Here is a 14,031-nt window from a genome sequence, read left to right on the forward strand (position 1 = left end):
TGGCAACCAGGAGTACACGAGTCAACGCCCGCGAAGCCCAGACCCAGCGAGGCACCGGCGACAGTTAGCATGCACGGTTTTATGGATGAGGAAACGGGGTTCAAAGAGGTCGATGTTTGGCCAGGATCCCGCGGCTTCGTCGTTGCGCTGGTGAACCAGGTCTCAAACCAAAGGAGTCCCAATTTGTCACATATGCCATTCCTGGCTGTAAATGCTCCTGGTGTGGCTGATTTCAAACCAATGGTTAAATCGCCAGTTCCTAAATTCCAGAATATCCAACAATTGAGTGCAGCCGACTCCAGCAGAGCACGGAGTCATCAAGCCAGCAACGTCCCCTGAGCACCCTCCTCGCCCCCCTCTTACCCAGCAGGGCTCGAGGTTTGGAGAAGCAGAGCTGCCTACCCCAGGGCACGGCACAGGCCAGTCACTTGCTGTCGCACCTCCTGTGGGGCCTGTCTGCTCTCAGGCTGCGCAGACACAGCATGACCATCCTCCCGTGTGCCCTTCGAGGGAATTTCTGAACAGGGGAGCCCTGTGCCCTCCCAGGTTGGTGGCTCTACCTCAAAAGACCAGGGTAGCTTGGCTGGACTGGGAGCTCTTGCTGGCTGGGGCTCCTGCCAAGCCACACCTGCCCAGCGCTCCTGAGCGCAGATCTGCCCTGGCTTGTTCTTGACATCCAAGGACTTGGGGAAGCACCGTTCTCCGCAGCGGGTGAGCGGAGGGTCTTTATCCTGGAGAGTTCTGGGGGTGCGGGGGTGTGGCTCACAGCCCTGGTAGGGGGAAGCTGCAGGTGGCGGGGGTCAGACATTGGCCCAGGGGAGATTTTCGGCGCTGCAGGCAGGCTGACTCAGTGCCAGGGAGGGCTCAGGTGAGTCGCAGTGCCAGTCGCCGCCTGAGGCTGGGCACAGATGCCCTTTCAGACAGAGCAGGGGAGCCAACATATTCATGGCTCTCGACTCCAGCTGTGCCCGGACTGAGCTGGGTGTCTGTGGCTGCTGAGCTGGGGTGGCTTCCACATGATGCTTCCAGAGGACCCTGTGACTGAAGGCACCAGGAGATGCTCCTCCCCTCATCTCAGGCTCTGTGGGGGGGGGAGACTTCTGAGTGGCTGGTAAGGGCTTGATGAGCCCCAAGTGCTAACAGGGCAGGGTCCTGAAGTCTCTGGAGAGGGGCCTGCTCTCCAGGACCCCCACTCTGGGGAACCGGGAGGGGCGACATGCCCTTGACAGCTTTGTGCTAGGGGACTGGGAAGGGGCCCCTGCGGTCTTGGTGGGGAGGAAGAGGTTGTAGGGCCGGCAGAGGGGGAGTGGGAAGGGAGAGAGTGGGTGGGGCGGGGGGTGGACAGCCTCCGAAGCTGGTTGGCTAAGAAGCCAGAGTCGTAGGTGGTCCAGGTGGGGCAAAGGTGGGGGCCGTGCCTGGAGATCCTGGGGAGTGGGGCACCACACCCACCTAGGACATCCCGAGAGCCTGGCACCCATCCCTGCAGCCCTAGGGAGTAGGAGGCCGCTGAGTCTGGCCAGGGGGTGGTGGAAGGGGGTTCAGTGCACTGCGAGGTGACAGCTGCCCACCCCATCCCGTGCGCCCCTCCCACGCAGCTCCATTCACAGGGTCATTCACTGAGCCCTCGCTGGATGAGAAGGCTGACCCACCCTCCCTAGCTCAGTGCTTAAACCTGTATCTCTGGAGCCAGAAGACAGGGCTAATTCTGGGTTGCTGGGTGAGCTCTTTCTGAGCCTCCTCTGACCTTATCAGGAAAACGACACCGACCTCTTAGGGGTGCTAGGAGGATTAGAAAGACTGACGGTGTCTTTTTTTTAAGAGGATGCGGTCCATGATATCTATTGTGTTCTAGTCACTGTGCTAGGTTCCTTATGAAAGTTAATTCATTTTATTCTCCCCACACACTTACACATTTGATGCTATTGTCTCCATTTCACAATTGAGAAGAGAGGCTCACAGCGTAAAAATCACACAGTGAGCAAGCAGCCAGCCCAAATATGAATTCAAATCAGGTCCCTCTGACTCCAGAGCCTGGGCTCTTTCCCTTCTGCAGGATGAAAGCCAGCTTGGGAGTGGACTGTTTCTGTCCTGTTGGTCGAGTGTCAAAAACTGTGATTCAACAAGAGGGTTTAAGCTTATCAAGTAAGTTGTAAAATCCTCAGGAAAAGTCTGCGATGGGTCTGAATTTCGTCGTAGGGAAAGACGGTACAGTGAGGTGGGCGGGGAAAGCCCATCTGTCCAAGCCTTACATTCACAAACCCTCAAACTGGTCTTTGGTATTATGACTAAATAAACTCACAGAAACGAGAGTGTAGATAAGAAGGGCCAGGTTCTAGCACATACTAGGTGCTCCGTCAGCACCGGTTTCTTGGGGATGGGCCTGGGCAGATGGCTTCCTCAGCTTTTCCTCGTCGTATGTCCCCAGGCTGAGTCAGCTAGACCTCAACAGGACCAACGTGGAGTTGGGATCTAAGGACAGAGCCAACCCCCTGCCCACCAGGGAAGGGTGCTTTTAGACTTCGCCCTTCTGCCTCTGAAAGACTCTGTGCCCCAGCAGGCCTGCAGGTCCCTTGGAGCAAGGAGATCCGAGAGGGACTTTCCTATCTCAAAGGGACTCAGTCTGGCTTTCTGGGAAGATAGAGAAATAGCACATTCCTCCAGAAATAATTGTCCTCGAGCTATTTCCAGCAGCTCTTAGTGCCCAGGCCAGAAATGGCTAGTGATCTCGATGCCTGGGTACCGTCAGGACAAACAGCCCAGAAGCCAAGCCCTCTAGCTGGCTGCCCGCCTGCCGGCCCAGTCCTCAGTCCAGAGCTGAACCAGGCCTGGCTCAGGTCCCACGTGTGGACTGTGGACACCATCTCCCTGTTCACTGAGTTCCCCCAAGTTGCTCTTCCTCTGCTTGGCGGGGAGCCCCTCAGATCCCTCCTCTCTGCTCCCTGTAACTCAGCCAACCCAGAGGCCTTTCACCCTTAGAGCCTCTGCACTGACGCCATTATGCCGGGGGGATCCTACACTAAGGTGCTTTGTAATCCTGAATCTGGTCATTAACGTATCAGATAAACACTCATAGAAAATATTCTCCAAAACACTGGCATGTACTCTTCACTCTTCAAAATGTCCAAAGAAAGAAGGGCTGAGAAACTCTTCCTGATGGAAGGAGACTAGAGATGTGAAGACTGAACACAAGGACCAATCCCGAGTTGGATCCTGGATTGGAAAAGGGTAGCAGGCAAGGGTGGAATCTGCACTCACGGTACCACTGAGCTACATCCTTAACTCAAAACTGTATTTTCAAAATTTGGGTAAGAATATAATAGAAGTTTTTTCTGGCAAATCCCTGAGACCGCAAAGGATAATCTCATTCATTCATTCAACACAAATATCCTGGGTGAAAAAGGGGTGCAGGATTCCCAAAGGATCACTGAGATTTGCTCTCTGAAGGGTCATCGGGCTGGGCGTGGTGGCTCACATCTGTATTCCCAGTGGCTCTGGAGGCTGAGGGAGGAGGATCACCAGTTCAAAGCCAGCTTCAGTAATTTAGCGAGGCTCTGAGCAACTTAGCGAGACCCTGTCTCAAAATAAAACAAAAAAGGGACTAGGGATGTAGCTCAGTGGTTAAGTGCCCCTGGGTTCAATGCCCAATACAAAAAACAAAAACAAAAAAGAAGTCCTTAGGATCTCACTGGAACCTGTCACATAGTAGGTGTTCAACATGGGTTTGTAGGCTACATGGGGAGAGGCGAGAAGGGAGAAAGGAGGTTGCATTCATGCCCTTAAATGGGTCACCCAGAGGGACAGCACTTGAGGGACACTTGATAAATGTTTGCCAACCCAATGAGAAAAGGGCAGAAGTTGGTGCTGACCGCAGCAGGCAGGAGTTATATTTGAGCGAGCATAAAACTTTCTGGCTCCCAGCACAATTAAAGATGAGAAAAACAACAAGGAACCCTGGAAAACAGCCACCCCGGCCTCGTTGCAAAAATAGGACCCATCTGTCCTGGCAGGCTTAAAGTGGCTCTTGGCCCTTCGGCAGGGGCCTGGCCAGGATGACCCCTGGAGGCCCCACCCTGCTCCAGGATTCCATGATTCTATGACATGGCCAGCAGTCTGGAGTGGCAGCATGCGGGTGTCCTCAGTGGGAAGCCGGAGGAGGTCTATGTCATCTACCTCCTCAGAGACACAGTGAGAGGGGACAGATGGGGCCCGGCCAGCCAGCGGGGAGGGCAGGGTCCTGCGGGAGTCAGCCCTCAGTCCTCCCCCATGTTTTTAAAGGAGCTGGTGGGGTGGGGCTGGACCAGGCAGGGAAGAGGCCTGAGTCTGGACATTCCACCCATTACAGACTCAAAGGACAAGGGCAGCTGCTGAGGGCTGGGAGAGGGGCAGCCAGCTGCCTTCGGAACAGGGGGGACTCCGACAAGCATGGCCCCTTGGCCCCAGTGGGCAGTCGTGGGCAAGAGGCGTCAGAGCTCTCCTCCTGGCGGGGGTGGGGGGTGGGCATTAGTACTCAGGAGCCGAGGGACAATGGGGACAAGAGGGACTACACTGCCCTTGTGAGGCCCAGGCTGGGCCCGGGGGACAGGAGTGGGGTGAAATGGACTGGCATCTCTTTGGCTGGCCAGGTCTTAGTCTCTGCGAAGTGCCTACTTTGAAACCAGAAAGAGTAGGAACCCAATGCCCCTCCCTGTCGGGTCAGGTGAGGAAATCCTAGATTGTCAGAGAGTGACGCGACCCAACGGCTTGGCCGGCTCTGCCCTCACAAGCCCAGCCCCATCCGCAGACCCGCTCCGCTGGACTCTCAACCCCATCTGAGTTTCCTATAGTCAGGACCAACTTAGTTACAGGGTTAGCTAGCACCCCGGTCCCCCTGGCTTCTCCCCACCAGGCCTCCCGTGCAGGCTGGCAGAGTAGGTGTGGTGAAAACTCACCCTTAACAGATCGTCGGGGAGACCCAGGTCACCCTGGCAACGTGCCATTGTCTGTTGGGGGGTCATCAGACATCCCCAAGATGCTTCCCTGACCCTTACAAGCTGTGTGATCTCAGGCTAGTCACATTACCTCTCTGAGCTTCAGTTTCTCCCATCTGTCAACTGGAACCAGAATACCGTCTCCTGATGTGTAGTGGGAATGAGTTGATCCACGTAGGGCACAGGGCGAAGGGCTGGGCACACAGAGATCTCTGTGGGTGTAGAGCCGCGTCGAGGCTGAGACACGGTTTTCCTAGTATCAGGGCGCATTGCGCTGTCGACGGTTAGCCGTTTGGTAGCACCTAAGGCCCGTCTCTGCCTGCAACCTCACCATTAGAGGCTCTGTCCTTGGCCTTTGTGGTGACCTGAAGTTTCTGCTTCAAAGGTGGATAGAAATTTCAGCACGTGGCCGAGAGCTAAAGAAGAGAGAAGATACTGCCTCCGCTTCTTCTAGGAGGCCCTCTGGTCTCCTCTCTCTGAGGACCTTGCCTTCCCCCCTGTCCCTTACCCTTCCCTCTTGCTTTCTGGTTTTAGAGTTTGAAAAATCCCCGGGGCCCGTGAGGAGGAGAGGGAGAGCGAGCAGGGCAGTGCTGGACTCTGGGGACAGAGGGACCCCTAGCAAGAAAGGCTGGAGGGAGGCGCGGGGAGCCAGGTGAGCCAGCCCAACTCTCTCCCTCTCCAGGTCCAGGTGAGCAGCCTCCACGTGCAGCCACAGCTCAGTCACGGATTTGACCCCCCCAGCCAAGGCGATGTCCGGACTCCCAGAGAGCAGGTCCAACACCTACGGCCGTTCAAACCATGTCCACAACGTGTCCCTCCCACCTCGAGCTTCGGGCTGGACCCAGTGCTCCGGCCCCAGCGACGCCAACAACCTCAAGGGCTCGCGCGTCCGCAACCCCAGCGGCTCGGACTTCAGCTCCTGCAGCAGCCACTCGGAGCCGTCTCTCAGCGTCACCTCCCCCCGACTTCCCAAGGGGAGGGTCTGCATGGGCCGGCCCTACAACTCCAAGTTCGTAGAGACAAGTCACTTGGTGAAAGGCTCCAAGGTGGCCAGGAAGTCCTCTTATCAGCCCTCTTATAACAGCCCCAACTGCTTGCTCTGCTCAGACCGGCCTTTGGGCCCCTCCAGCCCCAGCTTCCTGGACCAGCTCATCAAAGGCATCAACTACCTGGACCGGTCCACCAGCGCCTTCTACAACAACTGCCCCAAAACGCTGAGCCTGCCCCGGCTTGCTGCCAACTACCTCGAACGAGCTGCCAACTCCCTCTACCTGGACCACCTGGAACGCACCGCACCCCGCAGTTACTCCACCCCCGGCAGCAGCACGCTTGCCCCAGACAGCTCCAACAACACCACCTGCGTGGTCTCATCCACCAGGGGCGCCGGCGAGCTGCAGTGCCTGGGCGGCTCCACCACCCAGAGCTGCCAGCACCAGCATCACGGCCAGAACTTCACTTCCCTGCGGCAGAGGCCAGGCATAAAGCTGCCTGAGCTGCCCCTGTTTGGCAATGGGCTCTTCTCCTTAGATCGTCTGCCCAAGTTCTGGGAAGCCATCCGCTCCGGCTGGAATGCCCCTGAGCCCGTCTCCAAACCCTCCAACTGGTGGTAAGGTTCGACACCGGCCTGCAATGGGCACACACGTGTCCATCAGGCTGCTGTGGTGGAGAATAAATTGTCTGTGGCAAAATGCTCCTTCCAAGGTTCTGTTGGGGGAAATGACCATTTAGATTGGGGCTCGGAACTCAACAGTGGTCTCTTGGGGCCGTCAAGTAAAAGCGAGCGAATGGGGCTGGGGTCATGGCAGGGAGAGGCAGAGACTAGTGTTGAGTGGGCGAGGACCGCTGGGCTATCCCTGGCTCTAAAATGGGCTGCTGCCTTCGCGAGAGAAGCTAGAATGTGATTTTAATTTTAATTTTTTATTTATTTTTGAGACAGCGTCTTGCTGGATTGTCCAGGCTGACCGCAAACTCTTGGGTTTAAGGGACTCTCCTTTCTCGGCCTCCCAAGTAGCTGGGATCACAGGTGTGCACCGCACACCTGGTTTGGGGATCTGATTTTATGTTAGCAACACATTTTAGAAGGTTACCATGCTCAGAGGGCTGAACAAATGTGCTTGCAGCTCCAATTTCCCCCAGTTAGAGTGTAAGACCCTCACCCGGGGCACTGGTCTTGAGGTCACCAGCATCTGGTTCCCTTCTGGCTTTCAATAAGGATCATTTTTTATGTTAACCGAAGGCCTCGTGTCCAATAGGTGCCCAGTAATGCTAGCTGCTGTTGTCCTAAGGGCAGTTACAGTACTTCACTCAGTGAATGCGCCAAAGCTACTAACTTAATGATACCCTACATATTAAACAATGCCAGGCATTGTTTGAAGCACTTTGTACCTGAGGCAGGTTCCGAGCTTCCCCTAGCCTCAGTTTCCCCACATAAATAAACAGATAACTGTTCATTCCCAATTCCTAATCATGCTCCCCTCTTGTCAGGATGGCTGACTTTAGCACTGTCCCCCGTGAGCAGAAATGTAGATATAACAGTAAGAATGATAAACGCTCCTAGAGCCCCTGTCATGTGGTGGAAACTGTTCTAAGCACTTTATGCATATTTATTCTTTTAAAGATATGATTTTTGGTGACCAGGGCTATGGACAGACACAGAAGAACTTTCTGATCACTAGTGTGAGAGGTGCTGGAGAAACCGGGGGTGGCCGTGGGTAGGAGCACGGGAACTCTGGAAAGAGTGATTTTGTCTGAGTCTGGAAGGTAGGAGGGTGGTCCCTTTTGCTCACTTCTTTGGGTTTCTTGCTCTCTTTCCTGGACCACTGAGAATTCAGAGACCTGACTAACTCAGGAGTTGGGAAACCAGGGCCACAAGGTCCCCAGCTGCCCAGTTCTGCCGGCTGAGGGACTCTGGAAATGAGGATTCCAGCGCAGCTTCCTTCTGGTCTGCCCTGAAACCCTGGCCTTGTGGTTCCCTCTCCACTTCCTCTCCCTACAGAACGCGGGTGCAGTAGCTTTGAGGATCTCTAAGGGCCCCTGGACTCTGATGTTTCTGAGGTCAGGCCTGGAGAACCCCAAGTTGAGAGTGGCCTCCCACAAGAACCCCGGCTCCCAAGATCCTTCCAGTTTGCTTCCCGAGGTCTGTTTCTGGCCTCAGGATTCACTTCTGTGTGCTTATGAACTTCAGGCCCCGTCCCTACTGTTGGCTCTCTTCTGTCTCCTTGGCAACGTGAAGGCCAAGAGCAGCTCAGTGTGGAATGGCCTTGAGATAATGCAGAACCTGGAAGCTCACAGGGTTCTTTGGTGCTTGAAGGCAGAGGCCTGCTGTGGTCTAGCCCCTATGGCCAAGGAGGTGACAGACCTGAGTATCCCCCCAGGGCAGGAGGAGGGAAGGGGGTCCATTGACTTCACCTCTTCTGCACCTCTCTGGAGGGCAAGACAGATCTTCTGTGGGCCAAAGCTCAGCACGGGGCATACTCCTTCCTCTGTCTCTTGCTTCCCTTTTCTCCCAAGGAGAAGGCTACAGCTTAGTCTGAGTGAGCCACCTAGTCCCAACTCCCAAGGCGAACATCCATGTGGATTGTAAGACTCCACTTTGAACTGAGGAAGGTGGCGCACACCTGTGATCCCAGCAACTTGGGAGAATGAGGCAGGAGGATCTCAAGCTCAAGGCTGCCTTGGGCAACTTAATGAGAGCCTGTCTCAAACTAAAAAATAAGGAGGATGGGGGATGTGGCTCCATGGTAGTGTTCTTGGGTTCAATCCCCAATACACCCTTTGCCTTCCCCCACCCCCGAATAAAGAAAAATCTATTTGGTCCAGCTTTTGAGACAGTTCATTAGTGTCCTGATTCTGAAACCCTTCATCTGGTTGCTCAAACTAACCGCTTCCTGTTCCGGGTCTCCGTTTGCTTGGCTCCGAGGCACGAAAGTCAACTCTCCCTGACTCTCCTGCAAAAATAATCACTTCCAAAGTGGTCCAATTTCCCCCAGAGTGTTTAAAACCATCACCTGGGGCACTGCTCTAGAGCCAGAGACCCAGCATCTAGCTCCCTTCTGCTTTTGAGAGGGGTCATTTCTTATATTAACCTTGGCTGAGGGCCTCGTGTCCAATAGGTGCCCAGTAACGCCAGCTGCTGTTGACCTGAGGATGGTCACAGTATTTCACGCAGTGAATGCGCCAAAGCTAAAGATGTTAAGGATATCCCACTTACTAAACTCTTCGCTGGGTCTCAGGCATTGTGTTAAGTGCCTTGTATATATTCACTCATTCAGTCCTCACAACTATTGTCCCCGTTTCACAGATGAGGAAACAGGCACAGATAGGTCAGGTATCCATGATTACAAAGAAAGATCGTGCACAGATCACAGTGGCTCTAAAAAATATGGTCAGGTCGCACACAGAGGTGCCCTCCTGTAAATATCAGCGGTTTGGGAGGCCTAGGAAGGAGGATCGTGAGTTCAAGACCAGCCTCAGCAACTTAATGAGGCACTTAGCAACTCAGTGAGATCCTGTCTCTAAATAAAATATAAAAAAGGGCTGGGGATGTGGCTCAGTGGCTAAGCACCCCTGGGTTCAATCACCAGTACCAAAAATTAATTCATTTAAAAACATAATAAATATGGTCAGCATTGTCATTATAGAGAACTGCATATGCAGAGTGGGTGCTCAATGATGGTCAATCACAAGATCGCAGGAAACTTTCTCTGTTTTACACGCTTTTGTTCGTGCATTGAGTTATATATAATCGTGGGGTCCATTTTGACATAATTAGACATGCATGGAATATACTATGCTGCGCTTCAGTCCCCAGCATTTCCTTTCTCCCTCCCCTCTTCCCTCCGGCCGGTCCCCTTCCTCTCCTCTCCTGGTCTCCTTTCCACTTATTTATTGTTTTTTAAACGGGTGCTTTGTAGATATACATAAAGGCGGAATGCGCCGGGGCATGTTCATAGACGCATGCAGCATGATTTCGTCCATTTCACTCCGCAGTTCCTCCCTTTCCTGCCCCTCCTCCCTCCCAGATCAACATCTGGAAACTAGTAGGTGCTCACAGATGCACAGGGGAGAGCTCAATGTAGAGTAGAGGTCATTCTAGGACCTGGTACACAGTCGGTGCTCAGATGAGATTCACGCATTGGTTGGGATCAGACTGTGCCCTGTGGGGACAACAGAGCCTCTGCCCTTGGTCCAAACTGCTACCTGGGATGGATACTCAAGGTTCACAGATCCCTTCCACAAGTTGCTGAGCCCAAGTCAGAGAAGGAAGCTCCTCATTCAAGCCATGCAGCGACTGTGTAAACAGGATGCAGCATGCTGACCGCAAACAATGGGGCAGGCTGCTCTGTGGGTCCCTTGTGTACAGAGGTGGCCCAGGTGTTTGGGCTGGAGGTGGCCAGGGAAAGTCCTTGGCACCTGCAGAGGCACTCACACTGTGCCCTGCTTACTGCCAAGGCCTGAAACGTAGGCTTTCAACCCCCTCCACCCTGCCAGGCTGTCTTGGCAGCCCATTTGGTGAAGGGGGAAACTGAGGCTCTGGGAGAAGGTGTCTTGCCCAAAACCCTGTCGTTGGCAAGTGGCGGAGCTAGGACCCCAGCCAGGCCTCTGACCCTCAGTCAACGCCCTTTCCATCTGAAGCGCAGTTTCTTTCTTAACTTTTATTGAATGAGTAAATGTTAAGGGGTAAATCTTTTTTTTTTTTTTTTTTAATCTTTTTTATTTTTAGAGACACATTTTGATTCATTGTACACAAATGGGGTACAACTTTTCATTTCTATGGTTGTACACAATGTAGATTCACACCACTCATGTACTCATACATATACATAGGGTAATACTATTTCATTCTATTATCTTTCTATCCCCCACCCCCTCCCACCCCATTTTCCTCTACATCGTCCAAAGTTCCTTCATTCTTCTCTTTCCCCCATTACCCACCCTCATTATATATTGTCATGCACTTATCAGAGAAAACATTGGGCCTTTGGTTTTTTGGGCTTGGCCTATTTCACTTAGCATGATATTTTCCAACTTCATCCATTTACCAGCAAATGCCATAGTTTTATTCTTCTTTATGACTGAGTAATATTCCATTGTGTATATATACCACAGTTTCTTTATCCATTTGTCAATTGAAGGGCATCTAGATTGGTGCCACAATCTAGCTATTGTGGATTGAACTGCTATGAACATTGATGTGGCTGCATCACTGTAGTATGCTGATTTTAAGGCCTTTGGGTATAAACCGAGGAGTGGGATAGCTGGGTCAAATGGTGGGTCCATTCCAAGTTTTCTGAGGAATCTCCATACCACTTTCCAGAGTGGTTGCACCAATTTGCAACTCCACCAGCAATGTACTAGTGTGCCTTTTCCCCCACATCCACGCCACCACATAATATTGCTGGTGTTCTTGGTAATAGCCATTCTAATTGGAGTTAGATGAAATCTTAGGGTGGTTTTAATTTGCATTTCTCTAATTACTAGGGATGATGAGCACTTTTTCATATATTTGTTGATCACCTGTATATCTTCTGTGAAGTGTCTGCCCATTTTAAGGGGTAAATCTTAACCCAAAATAACAAATAAATTAGACAAAACAAGGGTGGTGCTCCACTCGGTTTGGACTGTTCCTCAATACAGGTGTTCTCAGCAGGGCAGGTGAACTGGAAAAGGCACTCCAAGGTCACCCATGGCTCAATTGCCTGACCCAACTGCCATTTAGTATCATTTGATTTGGGGGCATCATACTGAAATTCCTTTTTAAAAAATATCTGTTTAGTTGTAGACAGACACAACACCTTTATTTTATTTATTTATATGTGGTGCTGAGAATTGAACCCAGAGCCTCACACATGCTAGGCAAGCGCTCTACCACTGAGCTACAAACTCAGTCCCTGAAATTCCTTTTTATATTAAAAACAAACAAACAAACAAACAAACAAAAAAACCCTTAGGCCCTTTCCAAACAAGTAATTTGATCTCACTCTTCTAAGATTCTAGAAAACAAATTTATCTTTTTTGCAGAACTGGAGATGGAACCCAGGGCCACACATGCTACATCCCCAGGCCCCCTAATTTATTTATTTGTTTATTTATTTGTATTTTGAGACAGGGCTTCGATAAGTTGCTGAGGCTGGACCTCGAAGTTCTGATCCTCCTGCCTCAGCCTCCTGAGCAGTTGGGATTACAGGTGAGCACCATCACCATGCCCAGCCAGCTCTTTTAACCACCGAGGTGTGTGCAAGAGACACACTGGTCCTACTCCTGACCCTCACCCCACCCCAACCTTCCCTCTGAGCCTCAGCCCACCCCAACCCTCACCCCATTTCATCTCTGAAATGGGTACATCCTGCTTACTCGACGTGGAAAGCAGAGAGAGACCTCGGAGTGGGCAGCCCGCTCCACCCCAGCCTGCATCCACGCTGCCGCCTTTTGCGTGGAAATCTGCACCCAAGCAAAGCGCCTGGGCGTGTGCTGGGCCTGAGCTGGGCCCACCATTTTCGGCAATCTCCTCCTCTGGCTCCTGGGCCCCTCCCGACGGGGCAGGAATTTCTGGTGAACAATGGAACAAAGCCGGGAACTCAGGGAGAAGGCACAGGACATTCCAAAAGGATTTCTCTGGCCTCCCAAAGACAACAGGCAGGAACCGCGCAGGGCCTCCCGGGCTAGTAAAGAAAATCACGGGAGACGGAAAGTCGGCCCCGGGGAAGGGCAGAGTGGCTGGAGGAAGGAACAGGGGCCGGGGGTCAAGAGGCCAGCGGGGAGGCCTCTCTCCGCCACCCGCGTCCCTGCAGAGGCCTCTCCACCTCCGCGGCCTCAAAAACTGAGGGAGCTACAAAAATAAACACGGGCTGAGCTGTTCCCAGCAAAGCACTGGCTTGGGGATAACAAAGGCCTGGAAACAGCCCAACGTCCCTCGGCAGGAGAGGGTCACTGACGGGCGGCGTGTCAAGGACATTGCATCCAATAGTTGTTAGAAAGACGACGTGCAAGGGCAGCGTGAGCGTGACTCCAGTAGCCGGTCACCAGCTGGCACCACCACAACCCAGCTCACACCCCGTGCTGCTTCCAACGGCGAGCAAGCCTTGCTGGGGAAGGAGAGTGTTGGCCGGGCTGAACGGCATGCTCAGGGACACAGCTGACCGGCTGATGGACACGCTCAGACTGGTGACACACAGCTTAGGGACTAGCACTGGTCCACAAGTCCATCTTTTTTTTTTTTTTTTTTTTTTTTTGGTGCTGGGGGATTTGAACCCAGGGCCTCCCACATGCCAGACAAGTACTTTACCACTGAGCCCCACTCCCAGCCCCGGGACCCATCTTTCCATAGCCGTGGTCTTGACCCACTGAGCTGCGGTTATGAAAACCCCAGTAAGTGAGCAAAGCAAGCTGTGGAATCACACGTACCCCCTCCGCGCACAGTGAGTTCAAGCGCACGTCTAGTGGAGGACGGAGGAGGGAAGGCCGTCCCCAGGTCCTCCAGGTTCCTGGGAGGAACACAAGCCTGTGTGTGGAGGCCACAGAACTCCAGCCTGCGGGAGGGGGTGGGGGGGGGGGCGCCCTGGTGACAAATTCAAATTATAATGACCATTTATGGTCAGCTCAGGAGCCAGGCTCCAGGGCAGTGTCCGCCAAGTGTGTCACGAGGAACACCAGAGTCCTGGGGGTCCGGCCTCAGCGAAGCAGACGAACGGGTGATTTCACTGATCAGACCCTTCCATGTACTGTGTCCATTGAGGTGGACGAAGTGTGGGTTCCCAAACTCCTTTGACCAGAGACCCCCTCCAAGGAGCGTTTCAGAGGGCAGGGAACCCACGAGGTGCAAGGCGAGAACCCTGGGACCCAGGATAGGAGCCCAGCGATTGGTGTTGGGACAACAGGAAGGGGCCAGGTCTAGGGCTGTGTTCAGATGCGTCACACTGCTGCCCGAGCAGGGCGGGGACACCAAGGTCAACATATGGGGTGGGCTTGAGAATGTGGGTTCTAGAATCGGGTGGGAAGCCTGGTACTACCTCTTACCGACTGCACGGCCCCCAGAGGCCCCCTCATCCTCCGGGCCTTGGGGACC

The 14,031-nt window shown here is 53.3% G+C and overlaps 1 protein-coding gene across 1 annotated transcript; it reads left to right on the forward strand.

Moving 5' to 3' along the window:
- Nucleotides 1-3,886: 3,886 nt before the first annotated feature.
- Nucleotides 3,887-8,599, forward strand: LOC124958630 (uncharacterized). Its single transcript, XM_047516899.1, has 2 exons — nt 3,887-4,185; nt 5,650-8,599. The coding sequence occupies exon 2, from the start codon at nt 5,717-5,719 to the stop codon at nt 6,575-6,577; it is 861 nt and encodes a 286-aa protein (XP_047372855.1). The 5' UTR covers nt 3,887-4,185; nt 5,650-5,716; the 3' UTR covers nt 6,578-8,599.
- Nucleotides 8,600-14,031: the final 5,432 nt, after the last annotated feature.

The sequence above is a fragment of the Sciurus carolinensis genome, chromosome 1, assembly GCF_902686445.1.
Source record: "Sciurus carolinensis chromosome 1, mSciCar1.2, whole genome shotgun sequence".
NCBI classification, from domain to species: domain Eukaryota; kingdom Metazoa; phylum Chordata; class Mammalia; order Rodentia; family Sciuridae; genus Sciurus; species Sciurus carolinensis.